The 21,120-nt window shown below is 41.1% G+C and overlaps 1 protein-coding gene across 1 annotated transcript in view; it reads right to left on the bottom strand.

Annotated features, from left to right (window-relative positions):
* Window positions 1–19,833, bottom strand: part of LOC137098431 (uncharacterized) — a 48,144-nt gene extending 28,311 nt beyond the window's left edge. The window contains exons 1-2 of the mRNA XM_067474654.1: window positions 19,378–19,833; window positions 3,259–3,876 (exon numbers count right to left, since the gene is read on the bottom strand). Of these exons, the coding sequence (XP_067330755.1) occupies window positions 3,259–3,328 (70 nt within the window). The 5' untranslated portion in view covers window positions 3,329–3,876; window positions 19,378–19,833. The remainder of the gene's footprint in view (window positions 1–3,258; window positions 3,877–19,377) is intronic.
* Between the last annotated feature and the right edge of the window lie 1,287 nt (window positions 19,834–21,120).

The raw sequence follows: 21,120 nt of genomic DNA, 5'->3' as shown, positions 1-21,120 counted from the left end.
GTAGTAAAGAAAATGGATGTCCGAGGAAAGAAAATCTGTCCCTGCCATCTGCCTAATTTTCATAAGCCTCAGCAAACACACAGAAAACACATTTACAAACGTTAACAGCAGCGTGTGTCCTCTCATCCAACCCACACTGATGTAAAAATGTCTTTATTGAAATTTGGCACCAAACACAAGATCACTGTTTTGCTGAAATAACGGATCGTTGAAACAGTAACAGAGTTAATGAGGGGTATTGTGCACCATCAATGCAGTGAACTCACTGCAGACTTACATGTGGCTATTGATGTGTGCTGGGAGATGATGGGCCAGGACATTCTGTAGGTAGTGGCTCCACGTTGCTCTTATCTCACATATGTGCTGAAGCAGCGTGATGAAACAGTTAGATAAGCATACTAGGAAATTATTTTGTCAAATGTGGGAAACAGTGTTTGAACAGGGTGAAATGGTTAGTATTTGTACTGCCTCTTACAATCTTTCCAGTGTCATACATTCAGTTTGAGTGATAACTGATTTAATCAGCTGTTAGCCTCCTTCTGTCTGTGCCTGTCCTACTCACTCTCAGTGTCTCTCAGTCCACTATTCCTTGTCTGTCTTTTTAAAAGGAATTATTTTTGTGTCCAGATTACAGTTGGAGAGCAACAGTTGCTATGGAGATAGACTAAAGTCATACATGTAAAGTAGTTCTGTCAATGGGCAGCAGAGAGAATGGCCTTACCAGGGCTTGCTTGAGTTTGCTGCAGTGAGGTTTGATTTTTCAAGAATGGAATCAAGAATGGAAGTGGTTTAACATCACTAAAACAATATTTAGTGTTTAGAATGACGTCTTAGAGGAATATTGGGTTTCATGTATTACAATCATTCAAGCTGTGTTATCATTATTTTGGAATATATTACTGAAAGAGACAATGTCATTGGCTTCTGGGTGCATGTATATGTTTGCTTTAAAACTTTAAGTGTGTTTAATGTTTCATATTTTTCTTCTACACACATTAAACAAATACGTAAACATTTAGGTTGAGTATGCTAATTTGCTTTTTTGCTAAATTGACCAAGAGGATTCAAACCACCCATCAGTCTGTTAGAAATGAAACCAGGAGCCAGGAGACTGGTTGACTGAGCTCCAGTTCAAACCACATCTTGGTATTTTTACACTTAAGCTTTGAAGCGATTAAACAAACCAAACTTGTTAATTACAGCAAATTGTTTTTGTCAAAGCCAGGATAGATGTTTTCTCCTACTTCTAGTCTTTACCAGCTAATCTTTCTAAAGTCCTCTGGATCCTACGTTTGTAACACACAAAGAAGATAATAAATCTTGCCATTTAAATCACAGCAGAAAAGTGAATATGGGGTGAGACAGGACGAGAAGGATGCACTTAAGGCATCAGGCTAAGTAACATAAAGTAGTGTTACCACTTGCCTTATGCTGCAAAACACATTAAGTAAAGAGGCGACATGGTGGCAAAAGGGTCAGCTCTGCTGCCTCACAGCCAGAAGGTCACTGGTTCCAATCTCAAATGCTGATTCCATTTTTCCTGTGCCTCTGAGTGCTCTGGTGTCCTCCAACAGTCCATAGACATGTATCTGAGATTAATTGGTGACTCTAAATTGGCCTTAAGTGTCTGTCTCTGGTCATCTCTCTGTGTCAGCCCTGAGATAGACCCTGTCATTTGCCCAGTGAAAGCTAGGATCATCTGAAGCAACCCATGACCCTTTAACATGATAAGTAGTTTGGATAATGGATAATAAGTGAAGAGCCGCACCACTGCACACTACATAATAACATATGAACATGCACATAGAAGTTAATATGAACCAATTTATTAGATGCCCTTTTGCTAAAAATGATCACTAAAGCATATCAATCCAGATTTAGTCCAGTTCAAGTAGCTAACATTGGCTAAAAACTACAATATGCAGATGTTGTGTGAACTTACTTGCCCCCTTTGAGAAAAAAAAACAAAAAAACAATACATCTGTGACCAGATTTGAAAGATTCATATCTTTGATACGAGTGGATGGCCTTGGTTTGATTGTACCTGACCGGGTAGAGAAGTCATAAAATATTAAAAGACAGATTTACACATACTAGGTTTTGCTCTTTCATGGGATTTGTTGACAAGAAAAGTCTATGAAATAACGACAGCCTTCTCCCAGCCTTCCCATCCATATAAAAATAAACAGTGCTTCGTCTAAAAATGTGCCATTGACCTGAGCCTTAATAGTGTCTATTATCTGACCCAGCCTGCTCACAGCCGCCACTAGCCTGCATGTATTTATGTAGCCCCATTTCCATTTATATGGATCTAAATAGCATCTTTACTGATTGTGACAATGGTCCCTGCAGCACATGTCATTAACATGGTAAAGTCAGGGACTGATAGCCCCCTGATGAGCTGCATGGCCACGTGTGTAATAGCCCCCTCACTCTGCTCTCCCGCCTCCACTTAACTCAAATCGATGGGCCCTCCTCCAGCCAAGCCATTTATCTGAGCAAGCCGACAGAGCCAGTGAAACAGCCACAGAGGACCTGGCCCCGCGGCCTCGTTACAGCTGGCCCGCAGAAGCCAGATTTACCGGACTAGCTGGAGTGGCTTTATTCACAGACAAATTCATGGAGAAATGCGAAAAAAGGGATGACAGAGGGAGGGCAAATGAAAGAGCATCCTCTTCTTACACATTTTTCCTCTGATTCCCACTCTTTCTGCCTCTGCATCTCCTCTTCTTTTCTCCTCTGAACCAATTCAATCCCATTTCAATCTCCCAGTGAATGTTCTCAGAATGTCTTGTCCTATTACATCACTTATGCTGTTCATCAAAGCGAAAGGGTGTGAATTACCCTGTCCATGAAACCTAAATCATGGAACTACCAAACCCTGGGGCTACATGGAATAGCTGTTAATACATCTGGATCCCTGGGATGAAACACGGAGCCTCTCAGAGGATTTGACTGAGTGGAGCTTCTTTCCATGTAGTCTATCATTATTTAGCTCCATCCAAACATGACTTCAAGTTATGTGAAGTGCTCACCAAACATGAGAAAGCTGCCAGTTCCCCATTTTGCCTTCATTTTCGTTATGTTTCTGATTGTCTTTGGAGTACTTTCTCTTCAACATTATTTATACAGTTTTTATTTTATTAAATATATCTGAATCCATCAAAATACAGACATCATAACAGCTTCATATTTTACGTACATCTACATTAAAGAAGTATTGTTACAAATAAAGCTTAATACACTTGGAATAAATACCTTTGATCCTCCTGGACTCCTTTCGCTGGCTGGTTTTGACGCCTTGCTGGAGCTCGGCCTCTGCTGACATCCTCCACTGCTGAGTCCCTCGTCCTGCTCACAGCAGATCCACCATGGGTTAGCAGCACACTAGCTAATCCTCCCAAATCCCAGGGTCTGATTCCCCCACTCCAGTCTTTCTTTACAGTCACTGTTTGTTGAAGAAAATCTCCTTCAAATCCATAGCGATGTGTCTGGTACTCCTCAATAAATGAAGATCCAGCTTTAATAACTACGCTCCATCACTGCTGGCCCATGGTGTTTTAGTATTGCTAAACAACACATGAAAAGATGATTGAATTACGAGATTGGCGATCCCCTCGAGAGCAGCTTTGGATCAGATTTTACCTCTTCTGGTGTGTACCTGAGTTCTCTCCGTTAAGGTCAAGTATCACATGATCCACTGTTGCTCTTTTCTGAGGGTTCACCTATTGCTCATGAGTAATTCCCTCCAGGGGAGATTGCAACATTGATTGAATCAAGTATTGTTCTTCACTGTAGGTCAAGAGTGGATATTATTCTTTGGTAGAGCACTTCAGATGCAGTCGGACAGCTCATCAAACTAACTTGCTCTGAGCGCTGCAAGGCAAAGAGACAGGGATGACAGTTTTAATTTTAAGCTGCAGGTGGTTAAAAATTAAAATGACAAACACATGCCCCTTGATCACTCATTACAACATTAATTTAACATACAAAATGGCAGGCACCAATTTACCAAATCAACAAAGATGTTATTATCTCTTCTGGATCATCAATCCTTAATGAGAGTGCGGCAAGTGCTTGCTGTTCAGCACCGATCCTTGAAGGAGACCTGTGGCGAAATGCTTGATACTATTTCTATGTACTGCTTGTGAGTAAATATAGGACATTAAGGCATGACTGATGCATCTGTGCATGCAAAGCTAATTTTCAGAAGATGGATTGTTAATGCTCCCAGCTCAGGCCAACATGAGAGGAGGGGAAGGAGCAGAGAGCAATGAATGACAGGCTGTTTAGTGGGAATTCTGGCACAACTGTCTATAAACTGGAACCCCCCACATTGTGCTTTAATGCCCTTGAATCATCCACTGCTAACACAGGGGGCTGTGCCAAGCTGGCACCGTGGCTGGCACTACTTCTGTTGGCATGGTGATGGCTATTGTTGGAGGAAGAGGCCTTGAGCCTATCCTGGCCTGAAAAAAGCTGCTGCACATCGAGCACTGGGCCCACATTAGTCTGTATGACATTGTTTGACATTGTGAGCATGTAAGATTCATTTTCTAATGTATTTAACAGTTTTATCGAGTTCTCTTATTTCAACACAGTACCAGCCAAGTACCCTGCATTATTCCAACAATTTAGCTCTTGTAAAATATATTGTCGTACAAAAAAATATATTGTCGTACAAAGGAAAAAATAAGAAGACACTAGTTACTTGAAATGTTTATGATATTTGTTTGGCTAAAGTTGAGATGTTATTTTCAGAAGGTGTCAAATGCAAAGCAATTCATGATGTGTATGCATGACTGCTTTTGTTGCACAGCTAACTTTAATAACTTCAGTAAAGGGGAAACATTTAAATTGTGTAGATTTCATGCCCATTTTTGTATTTCAATGTTCATCAGAAATACAGTAATCCTAAAAAGACTGTGTGTCCTCTGGACACTGGTTCTGGAATGAGATTGTGGTATTTCACATTTAAAGACATCTGTAATGCACTGAGCATCTAAAATGTCCCAATCAACTCCACTAACTCAACTCAATGTGGGGGCAAAATGGGACACGTTTAATTTCTATGAACCAACCACTGCAAGTGCCTCATCACCACCGGCTGTCCTTGTGCATTGCTGTCTAGACCATGCGTCACCTTTCATGTGTGCTTATGTGGCAGATAATGGCACCCAGGTCCATGCAAAGGGGTCGTCTCACTATAAATATGTCATAGACAGTGCCTTGGAGTATCAGTGAAGGTAGAGGTATTTTCCATGTCACACAGAAACTTTAGAATGAGAATCTGAATGTTATTTTCATTACCAACGGAAGACATGCCTCATTGTATTAGACGGAAGAATGATTTAATGTGATGTACGGCTGCTTTTCAAAACTAACGATATCTAGGTCACCCAGGCTCCCCAATCTGTTCCGTGTTTTAACAGCTCCCAGTGTCTCTTATGATTTGGGTCAGAGTTAACGAGCATCACTCGTTTCTCTAGCTTCTCTCGACTGTTAGGGGATGTCAAAAGCCCTTGACAAAAGGTACCCTTTATTTATTAATTTGTTCATTTTAATATTACCTCTCTCAAGTGCAGAGGAAAACTTCCTTGAGGGAGGTCGTCAGTTTCATTTCTGCTTGCATTTCTTTATTTTGCTGCATAAATCCACAGCTCTCCTAGTCTTTGCCTGTCTGCTTGAATTTCTTAAATCATCTCTAGAGATATTTGTTTCCTGCTTGCATCAGAATCTTTACCCCGTAACCGGATTATTGAACAAAAACAGGAACACTTTGAAAAAACCTGATGCGTGCCAACCCTTCCTTAACATTAGGCGCATCAATCATGCATGCAATTGATTTTTCAGAAGGGGAGTTTGACTTTATACCTTAACATGACAAACACAACGCCCGGAGCAAGATGCAGGTGCATATGTCGTCATGCACCCTCCATAATGGAATGAAATATGATATGAATGTTTATCACGAAGAGAAACCAATCTCTCTTTGTCATTTTTAAGGTATTGTCAGAAGGCTTCATCTTTAGTGAGGTGAACCTGAGGTCAATCTCATAATACCTGTCCTGCTGTAAATTGGCATCATAATCACATATACAATGTTGTTACTTTTAGTTCTTCATAATTGTGTAATCTATGCGTATACAACACAATACAATTTCCTTGACACTATAATTTGTATGCTATAAAATAAAAACTATAATTTAGATCTTCGATTTATGTTGCAGGGAGATAAAATGTTGTAATTTCCAACAATTACAATGAGTTTCAGTTTTTAACACATCTCTGTGGGTGAAAATTAGTCATTAAGTGTGATCAAATTCTCAATCCTGTTTACTGTCTCAGAGATATAATGGGCAATCACAGAACACACACTCATTTTTAAATCAGATCATTCTTTTAAGCTTCAGCATTCCAATAACTAACATTTCCTCCTGAGACTGGTGTTTAATAGGCTGCACAATCAACCTCACATTGTGAGATGAGCCTCCGTACACCCTGCAACCGATGAGCAGCAAAGGTTGAACAGCCATCTATCAGTGGATATGGCCAATTACACCTCCATTCAGTTTGGTCCCGACGGATGCAGCAGTATGTGCTCTCCAGCTTGCATGTGACTGCTGAGGAGTGGGGAGGCCCTGTCCCCATACCATCTCGGTTGCTTCTTGGCCAATGGTGCCATAGCCTGGGGGTGGTGGAACGTTTGTTCGATAGACCGGCTTTGGCACCTTGCGCTGGTCATCTTTGTTACAAAATGCCCCCCAGCTTATGGAGTGGGACATGGCTGTCACAACCTGGCCTAGCAAAGCTTCTCTAAATAGCCCTGCTGTGTTACCTTGTGTCACCTATACAAACCTCATCCGACCACCAACTACTACATCTTCTCATCCTCAGAGTCAACAATACAGTTGTATGCATGATTTTTTAGTTGTTGGCTTACAGGAGTCTTTGGAGTCATGCTGTCATTTATAAACACAATATCATGTTACAACACTGTTTGGCCACAGAAACATCCAAATGAACAGCAACACCAATATTAGCAATATAACATTATTTGTATAAAGAGATACAAAATCAATCAGGGAAGACTCATTTAGAGCTCACATCTTTTTTTCAGGGACACCTGAATCACATTCACACATGTACATACATGTTCACACCTGGGAGCTGCCCAGTACGACCATAGTCTGGACTGTGGCCAGTGACCAGTTCCACTGGAGCGGTCAGGGTGAAGGGCTTTGCACCACAGTGGTGTTACTCAGTCAGCTAATAGACACTGTTGGTATGGGTAAAATTAAGCATTAAAGATAAGAAGGCAGTTTCTAATTGAACAAATTACCCGAGTTTCAAATGAGCAATAGTATAGTAAATGTGAATTTTGTGAGCAAGGACTACACTTTAAAATATGATATAAAGGAATAGTTTACTGAAGATAAAATATGGAGCATCAGCTGAATTGTAATGGAAGTGAGCAACCATGGTTTGAACCATGAGACGGAACAACTATATTTTTAGGGAAGGCTTTGGGCAGGCTCTGCTAGTTCTCCATGCACGGAAGGCCCCCAGGCCCTATGGAGACAATAGAATGGAGAGAAAAAGACAGAGGCAGGGGAGTGTGGGTTGGGTACCAAAAGTGAGAACGTATTGTATGTATTAGAGTATGTATTTATAGACACCGGACTGGAAAGGCAGTGTTTGAGGTGTAGCCCCAACCCTGAACTTTAGAGAATAATCTAAATAACACTGACACTGACTGATATAAAATAGATGCAAAATTAAAAAAAATACTTAATATAAATGGGGGCATAGAAACATTGCTGTTGGTTTTGCTTCCTCCAAGAATTTATCTGAAGTAGAACAGAAATATGGCAGAGAGGAGCCCTTCCTTTCTTCTTCTCCTTTTCTCTGCCTTCTGCCTTCCCGGCCTTCCAGGGGGAACTGATAGCCTCTGAGCTCAGGCTGTTCAGCCACGGCCCATTAGTTCACCTCATTCTGACAAGATGGAGAGCCTCTGATGATGGAACAGTCAAGTGTGCAAGCAGGGAGGAGGAGAAAATGCATATAAAAAATGTCAGTTTGGGCATTTGAACCACTCTCATTTACTTTCTGAGGGAAAGAAAGGCCTCATTGCTTCAGGTTCAGCAACTACAGCTGGTAAACTAAATAAGCGTTGCCACGCAGTTGCTTTGCTCTGCAGATTTATGTCAGTAAAGGCCTTGGAGCTGTGCACTCAGTTAGGCGTGGCTCCAGTGTGGAGCATGCCAAGCAAGAGGGCAGTGAAGAGGTGCCCTCTGAAGTGCTCCTGCATTATCTTTTTTACCAGCTCAGCTGCAGGATAACTGGGTTCAATTTAATTGGAAGAAGAGCGAGGACAGTTTGAGGGTGTGTGAAGGGGGGTCTGGTCAAGTCTGAGATACATGACATAAATGAACAAATACACTGAAGCTTGCGCAGCAATATTCTCAAGATGCAAATATTAATGAGGTTTATTGTGAACGTTGCATTTCTCAGCCTGCTCCTGCCTCTCTAACAGACATATTCAGGCTAATAAAGTGTCACGAGCTCCCTATGGTGACAGTAAACAATAGCATGAAAACAACATAAAGCAACATTTCCTCTTTTAGTCATCTAATTCCACCCATTGGGTATAGAGTAGCAGGTCTGAAAACTGAGTTAGACTCCAGGACACCTGTCACAATAGTTAATTGGTGGATGTGGCTCTCCAAAACACCTCCCCTGTGTTACTCGCTGGCTTCCCCGAGGAGTCTTTAATTCACTGTTGATAGTTAGTTTGTTGTTGTGCTGTGTCTCAGTGTCTGAACAGAGTGTTAAAACAGCCTATTTACCACGTTCAGTGGGAGAGAGAACTGGGCAGACTGCAGAAAGCCTGGACAAACATCACGTCACCTCACAGCCAATCTTTTTCTCTTTCAATCTGTGTATCTTCCCTCTCAGTATGATTTCTTCAGTATTTGAATCTCTGTAGCCTTTTTACTCTGTTCTACTTCTCTATCATCTTCTTACTCTCCCTCCCACTCCTGTTTTCGTCTGCCCTCTTTTTTCTTTGTCTTGCTCTCTTTCAACGTAATGATGTTCGTGAAAAAAAGGTTGGAGCATGTTTTATTTTGCTGCCACCCCCACCCTGCCTGCTTTTGATAGTTACAAAGGAACTGTGGATACCTTGGTTTGGACATTATTTCATGTGGAGAGTAATTAATGAGACAATTAGGGTTTTTCCTCCCTCTGTGTTCTCTTTGAACTAAATAAATAGCCAAAAGGTGTCCTCTTTAATTGTACATGGGCCATGGATATAATTAAGATGCACAAGCAGCACCTTTATGAAACTTGACTGTGAATAGCTGTTTTACTGTTGGCTGGTTTTACTGTATTCGTGTCTAAAAAGACATAAATTTGATTCAGCAGCAATGTGGACAACCAATATGTCTATCACACAAAACAGAGATCAAGTGTAGCGGAGATAAAAGTCGCCATGATCAAAACCATTGAGCACAAAAACATTACCTGCAGTGTGCCAGACAGAATTAATGAAGCTGAAGGGAAGCACCAAAGAGTCCCCTCAGAACAGAAACCTTTTTGTTGTCTTACTTACTGTGACTTTATCTTATTGATGCTGTCGTAATGTGACATATCACACACATTCATGTCAATAAAACAGCAATAAAAGATTACATATTTTTGACTAGGTAAAGTCAAACTTTCCATTTTTGTTCTTCTTTCTGTGGTCATTTTGGGTTGAATGAAGGGGTTCTTTATGAATTATTACAGGTAAGGAGTTGAGCAGAACAGAGGGAGTAAACAGTGGCAGACTCAGGCTGTATGAGGGGCAGACAATGTGGTTCTGGGTGCAACGTAAACGGCACCTTATCTCGATTGCTCTAATGCAAGGGCACCTTAAGTTGCTCTTTAGTTTCTAATCCAGGTCCTCGAGGGCCCCTGCCCTGCTCATTTCCCAGCTATCCCTACTGTACCCACTGCTGATTACCTGGATCAGGTGTATTTAGTTAATCAGAAGCACGAAGATACAGTACCAGTTCACTTTGTTTTTTCCCACTCCATCCTAATGCACCCAGAAAATTAGTTAGCATTTTTACACCTCTCGTGCCTTTGTCCCAAACACTATACTTTTTGAATGTTTTAGAATAGATGTTTTTCCTTAGATGAATTAAATAAGGGCTTTTGTTAACACCAGGTCAAGAGATTTTTAAGTTTTATACTACGACGTTAAATCCATTAGCAAATACCCCACCCACGTATTTTAGAGCGTTTACATGTCTTTACACATGTGGTTGCTACAAGTGGCTACTAGAGTCTACTACAGAGACTACTGAGGTCATTGGGAACATTAAATATTATTATGCCAATTTTGGAACTTGATCCACTCACTTGTCCACCTCTGTAGTTTGGTGTTTATACTGTACTTGCTGTCATTAAATGGATATGGTCACGGTAAGGCCAGACAGACAACGTACAGATTCTCCTTGATTGTAGCTATGATTTGATCATCTCTGGCTGTTTGCAAACAAAAAATGCTTTTTCATAAATATAACATTTAATACACATTCAGCTAATTCACATATTTCTTCAACATCAGAAATAACACAAAGGGTGTATCAAGCACAAAATATTATGGGAGTATCTGACATCTACATTAAAAAACAAAAGTTAACCTGTTTTCTAATTTCTGCTATGATAACTTGGATGGGGAAGGGGAGTATTATGACTGCATCTGGTTATTATATTTGTTTGTTTTGCACTACAGCTCTTATTACCATTCCAATTAGTGACATTTTATGGTGAGGAGATTTTTTGATTTTGCAGCTACAGTCATCCTTTCTACAAAGGAATTTTGCTATCTCTATTTTTCTCCTGAGGACACCTTTGCTGCAGGGAAACAGGTATCATGAAACAGTAGTTTAAAAGAATCTCACACAACCCCGCCCAACACTCTCTCTCTCACACACACACACACACACACACACACACACACACACACACACACACACACACACACACACACACACACACACACAGACTGTCTGTTCCCACGACTGCAATACAATATGTGCAGGTGTAATTAGTGAATCTTCCACTACACCTCAACATCGCTCATTAATCTCACATGAGTGATTAGGCTGCTGCGACGTATGGAACCACGGGAGGTGTGAAACTGGGTGTGAAACTGTTGTCATCTCATATGTTATCGCACTCTGGAGACCAGGAGGATTAAACCACACTAGGCACAGTCCATTGGCAGCTAATCATGCCGCTAATGATAAGTGAAATATTCAACTGCCTCTCATTACAAAGGCATCACAAGGTCAAGATCTCACGCAGATCGAGAACACACCACAGGCAGTGCCACTGTTGTCTGTCTGAGGTGGTGCTTCTTCAGTCATTCTTGCTGTTTTGTATAAACCCAAAGCAGAGGCAGCATATGAGCTTGAGTGAAGCTTTCTGAATATGACACTTGATGGCTGATTAGAGCAAAACATCAGCGTAGTCTCAAACTGTGATCCTCTGATGAAAAGTGATCTAAAGGGTCTCGTCAGAAGACGTCATGCTGACCGCTGTTGCTGTGCCAGAAGCTTCTCGCTCAGTGAAGCTCCACATCAGAAATGTACAATCCATTCCCTGCTGACGCCATGACAAGATGGATCTACATTTAATTAAAAGGGTACAAAGTTTAAAATTAAAACAACTGCAATTACTCAGTAGGAGAATCAAACGTCATCAGCTATTACAAGAACAACATTATTTCTGAACTTACATGCTAGATTCTGTAGCTCAGTTGATGCTCATGGAGAGACATTCAGTATTTTGCTTAGTAACAATGATGCATTAACAAACAAACTCTTGAACTCCACGAAGGTCAGTCTAAGCTTCAATGGTAATGTACAATTATTTCAGCGTGTGTTGTGTGTATGAATTGAATACTCATCTTTGCGTGGTCAAATGAATTACACACTACATACTGTACATACATGTTCCACAGGGAGAGGGAGAACAAGTGCTGCTCAACAGAGATTAACCCTAGCCATTTAAAACAACCCTGCATATATTCATTTTTCCTATGTTATCCTGTATGCATACACTTTGAGTGCCTAAACATAAGTGTTTAGACTCAAAGATACAATATTTGTGTTTTCATTGAACACTTTACAGATATGTTCTTTAAATCATGTATCTCATTATTTTAAAAAAATGCAGCATGAGTCATTCTCTGTGTATGCTCTTCAAAATTTTATCTAACGGTAATCGAGGTTAGATGACTTTGGTGTTTCTAACGAGCTTTTGAATCACAGCAATCCTTGTATGTACTTTTTGTTTTCATACTACATTTTTACAGTGCCAAACAATATGCACTCAGTATAGCCAGGGGCAGGATCGTAGACAAATATCTGATTGGCGGCCCCTGGTGCCCAAGTGGCAAGGTGGTAGATACCTGCTGCAGAATTTACAGCAAGAGGAGAACTAACCAAATTTGAAGCTGAAATAAATAACTATCGTTGTAAAATTATATTATTACATACATTCAAGGTGGTTTCATGTTGTTTTACAACAAGGCAGATTAATCAACAAATGCTAATCAACAAATACCTTATTCATCAAGTTAATAATCATTTTTTGTCAAAGAGCTTTTATTTTATTTTAGGCTGCAGTTTGTGGTGTTGTTGAATTGAGTCATCATGTTTGATTTCTCAAAGTCGTAAATGAGTGAAAAGGGAGTAAAGCGCTAGTGCTAAAAACAAAACAAAACGAAACATTAAAAAAAAACATTATATGAAACCACAGGAGAATTGAGCCTTCTAGCTCCTTTAGGCTGAACCGAACATCTTGGTTATCTCCAGGGGCTGAAAAAGTACTGCAGTAAAGAGATGTGGCAGACACAATACTTAAATGGACTGTGGAAGACAAAACCCTGCTAAGCATATATTTGATTACATATTTCTGTAGACACAAACAAAAGCACGCACAAATGCGCCTCGGCTACAGTAGTTCCTGCTGTTACAACCCAGCCACACTGTTATAATCATCAGCCACATATGGAGCTCCCCGTCCCGCCTGTGGGGAATAGTGTTGTAGAATGGGCCAACAGGATGAAACCAAAGGTCCTCACCACTCAGGGGTGATGAATGCTCTGCTGCTTATGGAGCCTCCTGCAGTGCATCTGTGAGAGCAGATGAATGGGGAGGAGAGGCTGATAAATTGGGTCACACGAGTGAAGCGTTTCTGGGTAATGCGGTGAAAATGCTGGTGGAGTGTAGCTGGGTGGCTGCACGTGCCAACAACTGGGGCAGAGCTGCTCTAACTTGACTTGATATCCTTTTTTGGGTTCCTCTCACGCTCCTGGTATTATTGAAAAGTTATGCTTTTCATTTGCCAAAACATGCTTTGATTTTTCAATTTCTTGAAATCACTCACTCAAAAAAAGTCACATAATATAAACAAAATCCAAAAGAGAAGCTTTATTTTTTATATTTCATTATTTCTGTCCTTTTTATTTATTTATATTAATATAATTGTTAAGATTAAGATTCCACATATTAGCTTATTGTCCTCTGCTAATATAAGATTCTTTCCTGATTATTATAACATACCAGAGACCATTAATAATAATAAACTAAAAATTATTGTCATTGCTTGAATAAAAAGTATAGCTTTATATTGATATATCTATACAAGCTAAGTGAAATTAAAAAACATAATAAATAAAAAAGTTATTGTTTTGTGACTTCCTGTTTCTTGCATATACGTATATGTATAAAAATATTTTTGAATTAAGTTTGAGTGTTTAAACCAACATTCCTTTCTGTTTGCATCATGGTTACAATTTGTGATGACTCATTCTGTGAATCTTTTATCCAATCAAATGTGATTTGGAATGATCTGCTGTACCACCCCATCACGTATTTTAAAAGCTCACGATTCCTAGTAACTAGCATCACTATAATTATATAACTAACATTTCATTAGTCACATCTATTTGGCTGATGTCTAATTTATTTATTTGTAACAGATTCTCCACTGAAGATGTGTGTTCAGAGGCTGATGATCACTTTTTTTTATTGTACTTTAGAAACCCATGACCCTGAAGCTTTAGCTGCCTTTTAGTGATCCAATCAAACATCTAAATAATCTGATCTAATTGCTTAGGAAACCATGTTCCGTCTCCTTGTTGCGTTTAAATACCACCTAATGGAGTCTTGAGAAACTGCCAGTTGATTGTTATAAATATAAGATCACCCTTACACGAAAAAACATCCATGTAACAAATAGTCCAGTGGCAGCTTTAATACCAAGGAGAACCAACCTTCAAAATCTCGACAGTATTAACACATATCATATGCCGGTATACAGGCTTGTATGGACAGCCTGTATACCGGATACACACCTGACAATTGCATCCAATATCTGGAAGTTGGTGTGTTCTCTTTAGGTGCTATAATCCAATTTCATTAACTCCAGGTTATAGAAGAGCATGACGAGGGAGTGGGGGCACAGAGGATGGGGTGGGGGTCCTTTACCTTGGCGCAGATAAGAAGACAAACTAGATTTGAGAGTGGATAGATCTTGTCGGCAGCACACGCTGCTTCTTGGCAAGCGAAATGAAGTCGATATTGAGCGGGGCCTTTCTTACCTCCTAAGATTTACAGTATCTGGAGCTCCACAGCCCCATACTTCACTAGATGGATGAGTATTTCATACGGTGCCAACTGGCGCAACATGAGTTGAGCTGAAGGTCATTGTGACTCATTTCCAACTCAGAAGCTGGGTGGCTGGAGACAGAGCTGCTAAATCTCTTCTGCTGACTTGTTTTAATAGTAGAAAGAAGACGGCGCTGTAGACGGGAGCAGACTGTAGCCCTGTGCTGGTACTGTACAGCATTGATGCATGTACAGACTGTACAGCCTCAAAGTCATTTGAGAGTACAGTAGTAGGGAGTGGGTACAGATTGTCATGGAACCTTGAGGCATATGGCAGGGCGCCCCATGCCTCCCAGCTAATTGAGTCCTAATGAATCATTGGTTTGGCATGCTACATGTCCCTTATGATGCCTGGTGTCATTGATGCATTGAGGAAGCCCAGTCCTCTGGAAGCGAAGTGGGTTGTGACGGCTGCTCTGGTTGAAAATTGGGGGAAGGATGACACTGCTGACTTCACACTGAACACTTCACTCATTCAGCAGATGTTACAGGAATACTAACCACCAGTGTCTGCACAATGGAAACAATTGTGTGATGGGCTGGCAATTCACTGCTCCATTTGATTCCAGTAACACTCTCTATAATGGGGGGGGGGGGGGGGGGGGGGGGGGGGGGGGTCACTGCCTCACTGTCAACTCAATAGGGTCAGTGTGAGAAGGGACATAACTGTGGGAAAATACTTGAAGTCAATGGTGCTTGACTGCTGTGCTTGTAAGAATTTGCACACATATCTACAAGCGACTAAATTACCATTTGGCTGCAGTTAGCACTAATTAGTGGCCCAGTTCTTTTACCTTCCAGATAACTTCCAGTGTTCTCAGTTTTCTCACATTTCAGCATGTAATTCAGTAAAATTAACTCAATTACACTTTAATATGGCTGAACACGTTTTTGAACAAAATGCTCCTCAATTACACTTTAATGAATTAATATATAACAACTTATGGCTGGAAATGGCGTGGCTGTGGCTCAGTTGGTAGAGCGGCTGCCTAACAACAATAGGGTTGGAGCTTTGTTCCCAAATCACCATAGTGTCCCTGGGTAAGACACTGAACTGTCCCCGGATAATGCTGTGCCGGTCCCAAGCCCGGTAGAAACTGGGGAGGGTTGCGTCAGGAAGGGCATCTAGTATAAAAACTGTGCTATGACAACCCTGAATTTACTGATAAGCCGAAAGGACAAAAAACAAAACAAAACATATGGCTGGAAATGGAGTTACAATTTACAGCTTCATTATGAAAAAACTTTGTTTAATGTGCAAAACACTTTGTCTAATTCAGTCCCCATACTTTTCTGCGGGGGTTGAATTCAATTTTAAATGTGTGGGCCTGGTTTCCAGTTTTATGACAGGACTAGCAAATATACTGGAGAGAAATTGCTCATTTGAATGTTCCAATTTCATGTTTTGTGTTTTGCTTGACTGCTAAAGTTGTTGGTTCCAGTGAGAGACGAAGTAATAAGTGAGGATTGTTTCCACTATATTGCCTTGTCTGAGGTCCAACCAAGCTAAGTATTGAGTTTCTTAGCAGAAGGCTTTAATGGGAAGATGTTAAAGTCTATTATCCTTCTTGCTGATAGTTTAATGAGAAGACTGATACCACAGTCACAATGTGACATTGGAGCCAGCAGGTGATTACTGTAAGGTGTAAGCCTGCCTCTGTAAAAATATTTTAAATTATCTACCTGACAAGTAATGCCCGGTTTGGTTCATGTTCATAAAAAGAAATGTGAGAAGTTGCTGTCAGACCTTCTTGTCTGGGACTAATTGTAAGACAACTAGCAAATCTTCAGAAAATAAATATGCACAAATAGAAGCTGTCTGGCACATAACAACCATTGTAAAACAGCCAACCCTGATTTTTCCTTTAGCTTTGTACAAAGATCTTCTCCTCTCTGCAAGAGAGCAAATAAGAGTCTACCTCTAAATGCCAAACTATCCCATTAAACTTCTTTCGACGGGGGTCTGAACGCTGTTTCTTTAGCTACTATAACAGCTTGTGGTTTGAGTCTTTGCTCCTGACACATTTAGCTGTCACAACCCCTCCCATTGCACACACAACTTCAGATGCACCTGTCATGTTGATTACACCCCGAATGGAGCATGTGTATCATTCAGCATCTTACAATGCACTGCTATCTGAGCAATCTCTTGCTTTTGTTCAGCTGAGGCCTCCGAGCTCACCTCTGCTGCCTCTGCCAGGGGCCACATCTTCATCAATAAATAGACTCGATGTGATCAGGCCACCAGCAAAATGAGAACTCAGACACAATCTTGCAAGCTCATTAAATGAAGTTTTATAAAACATTTAAGCCACTTCAGTAACTCTGTGTCTAATGGTGAAGCACTACATTAATGTCAGTGTAAGCCCTGTTAGTTAGATGCATTATCTCCAAGCACTGGAGAAATGTTAAGGGAGTTCAAGTTAGGGTAATGCCACTTCGATATGAAGAGAAACAACAAAAATGATAATACACCAGGCTTACAGCATGACAAAAGGCAAGAAGCAACACAACCGCCAATCTGTAAGACAACTGTGACAAAAGTGCAAACAAGTGCAAAACAACTACTGGCTAAAAACTGCATCCTTGCATTGTGAGATCACATGAAAAGGAAACATGCAAAGCACTTTACATTCATTGTGAAAAGAAAAAAAGACAATGTGGCTTTAATCTTTCAAGATATAGTAACTCCTTATCCAGTTGCTAATTTCTTTGTAATAAGCTAAATTAAGTATCTTGATTCATTTGAGAGACTCAACAAAAGGTCCTTACAGAAAAAAGTTAATGCTCTCTAGTGTTTTGTTTAGCTCCATCCTAAACACCACATCTCACACTGGACTGCAATGGCATTGTAGTGCATATGTGTTTGTGTGTATGTGTGTATAAAGAGAATGTGTGTGTGTGTGTGTGTGTGTGTGTGTGTGTGTGTGTGTGTGTGTGTGTGTGTGTGTGTGTGTGTGTGTGTGTGTGTGTGTGTGTGTGTGTGTGTGTGTGTGTGCACCACATGTGTCCTACAAACGAGCCAGTGTGCAGCTTAGGATCTGTTGCACAACATCCTGTGTAAGGAGATTAGTAAATGCAGTTTGTCCAGCCGGCAGAAGACGCCAATGAAGTTTGGGGGGGTCTCAATGATAACGTTGACCTCTGCTTATATCCTACCAAGACACAACATACAGATGATGTGATTATTTGAGCTAACAACGTGAAGGTGAGTCACATTATCACCAGCAGCTTGTTTTATTGCTGCTGTGTGTTTTTGCTGTTTTTCTCCAGCATTAGCCATTTTCTATGTAGGGCTGCTCTTACATGAGCACTCGAGCAGAACACACAGGGCATCGTGATATGTGTGACATATGGTCCAGTATTAAATTGTGTTTTTGAACTGGCAAAATTGGCTGAGGTTCAGTTCTGGCCCAAGGGGGTGGGTTGGCTTTTAAGAGGTTAAAAACCATGGAAAACACATGAAAGATAAGGGTTAAACACTATCAGGAAGATTACAAAAAATCGTTTGCGTCCTCTCTTATTTTTTCACTTTCATTAATGAAAGAAGACTCAAATACAATGATGTGCTAATGTTAATATTTTTACAGTGCAGACTCACTTGGGGTAGTTTGATTTAGTCAGAATCTTAACAGACAGAACCAGAACCAATAAGTGACTATAGGTTTTGTATTATAAAAATCAAGGCAGTCTCTGCCAAGTGTCACAAAGTGTCATGCCAAGTGGCATCTCTAATCAGTAACCCCCCAAGGATAAACGCAGCTCCACACCGTGACGCAGTTCAAACGCCCACACTCCCGGACACTTCCCCATTTAACAGGATTGTTTTATCCCCCACAATGACCCAATGAACTGAACCAAGACCAGAGAACTCTAACTCTTACAGGCCTATGTGCTGATTTGAAGCGGACCTTGGCTTAACGCTGCCGGTCAGACCGGTGCCGCTGCGCTGCGCGCTCTCATCCAATGATCCATCCACAGGTTCTCAGCCCCCAATGCAGCCAAACACTGAGCATTTTCTAACAGTTTCTGCACAGAAATCAATACATGCATCAACATATGCGTCATCATTCACTCATTTTGCGTAGCATCAGAGCGCGTTAACAAGCTGTCGTTTGAAGATGACTTACTGCTGTTGCAGCAGCACATCTCTTCGTCTGAATATTTAGAAAGGGAGGGGGTACAACCGTAGCGGAAAAAAGCTTTTGGCTATTCCTGATCATTGCATTTCGGACGCAATTCGTGAAAGAACATAACCTATGTGTGTAGGTCATGTATCGAAATCATTTCACAACGAAATGTCAATTTCCAGTTTGTGCGCAATTCGTTACGGGACAGCAGGTTATTTGACAGGCGACCGGCGTTTGCGCTTTAAAGGACTTCAAAATTAAATTAATCAAAACACCATCGATGAATTTACTCACAGACTCATTTATGATCACACTTATTATGTTATATTGAATATGTGACTGTGTCTGTCCCAGTCATCCATAGCGGACTGTTCCGCAGCCCATTTTCATTCAGCGGCCATCCTATCCATAAATCTTGACATGTGCCGAGCTGCCTTGCATCCTTAAACAGCTCTACAGCTTTATAGTTTTCAAACAGTGTCGTTAGTAGAAAAGCTCAGAACCGAGATGTCACTCACCTTTACTCAGCGAATGCTTTTCTGGAGTGTCCCATTTATGCGTTTTAATCCACATCTGTATCTCCTTCATTTGGGAGCTCTATTTTTCCCCCAGTGAGAGAGAGAGAGAGAGGGAGAGAGTGTTTAAGAAAATCCATTTGTTAATTCCATTTTCCGGACACCCAAGGTGAAATCACATTGCCTTCAGTTTTTTACATGTTCAAAATTCTTCCATAATTCTAAGATCCCGTAAAGCGCTATATTGTTTTTTTTCTCCCTCTTCTCTCCAGCTCTGAAGTTGCCTGGTTACCCCTGTTTCTCATTCAAGGAGGCTGAAGCTCTGCATACAGCGGCCAATCATAGCAGCAGCCGGAGAGATTAACTATTTCTTGGCTCCACTATTCCAGTTTCAGACTAAAATGAGGAGAGTGGGCGGGGATACTGGGCCCCCGGTGACAGAAAAAAAAAATTAAAATGCACAGAGAATAATGTAGACAGAGAGGGGATCCGTTAGAGGGAGAATGTGTGGAGGAGGGGAGGGGAGATGGGGGGATTAAACATTTTCGAAAAATAAAGGATTGGAGAGAGGAGGAGGAACCAGTTGCCTCTTCCCACAACAACAAAGATATAAGTGAATGATATTCCAGCCTATAGAATCTTATACAAACTGCTGTGGAGCAGTCTCTCTTCTTCCGTAGTCTTTAAAGAGCAGAAATCCATCTCATTTCTGAAAACCCTAAAAGCAATCCATCAGGGTAATTGATCATCCCCCGTTAACCAGCCATCCATCAACCCAGAGCTCTCCCCCTCCTCCCTTTTCTTTTCTCCGACCCTGGCCCCCCCATCGCCTCATCATAGTCTGTATTGATTTCAATTTCCCCCTCTAGCAGGGGTGAAAGGTGTAGGGGAGTGTGCCGGCTTCAATAACTGGTACACAACACCTGAGGGTTTTATGACCCCCCACCTACATGCGCCGCCACTGTCGAGGCTGCTACATCCAGGTCAAGGACCCCAACACACACCCACTCCTATAAGACGGCCTTCGCCTTTGTGAGTGGCTGGAGTCTGCACAGTGCTAGCTTCAGACGGGCCCAAGCGGGGGGCCACGCAGAAGTACTGGTGCATTATGGGGGAACAGTCGGGGGTCCCGACAGCACAACAACAAGCTTCTCAATGAAACACCATCCAACAGGGGAGGGGTTATTAGGAATGGGTGACCCATGTGTGGGAGTGTGCAAAACACTGTCTGGGTGTCATCTTGCAAAATTCCAGCAGATAAAATATCAGCATGAATTATCTTTTTTTTCATTCTTGTTTCTTAGCACATCTAAAGCATTTTCTAAATTCTACTTTAGAAAAAGATGCCATATGTATTAGATGGTCTATCTCATTCATGGGTCATGGTGCAAAAAGATTTTCTTTATGCTTAATAAAACCTTTTTCTTTGCATGTTGGTTGTGTCTTGTTTCTTATTTACTGCTGGTGTAACTCCATCCCGCAGATTATAAATCAAAGCAACAGTATTGGGGTCCCCCTTCCCCCACACGTCTGACAGGCGCGTGTTTACATGAGTGTACAGTTGTATATGTAACACACACACACAAACAGAGCAGAAGTACACACAGTCACACATACATGTAGCAGTTGACGCGTGTTTACATGAGTGTACAGTTGTATATGTAACACACACACACAAACAGAGCAGAAGTACACACAGTCACACATACATGTAGCAGTTGACTGACATGTAGTTCTTGGCTTGAA

Source organism: Channa argus, chromosome 14, assembly GCF_033026475.1.
Source record: "Channa argus isolate prfri chromosome 14, Channa argus male v1.0, whole genome shotgun sequence".
Classification (NCBI taxonomy): Eukaryota; Metazoa; Chordata; class Actinopteri; order Anabantiformes; family Channidae; genus Channa; species Channa argus.
This window is presented reverse-complemented; position numbering and strand designations above follow the sequence as displayed.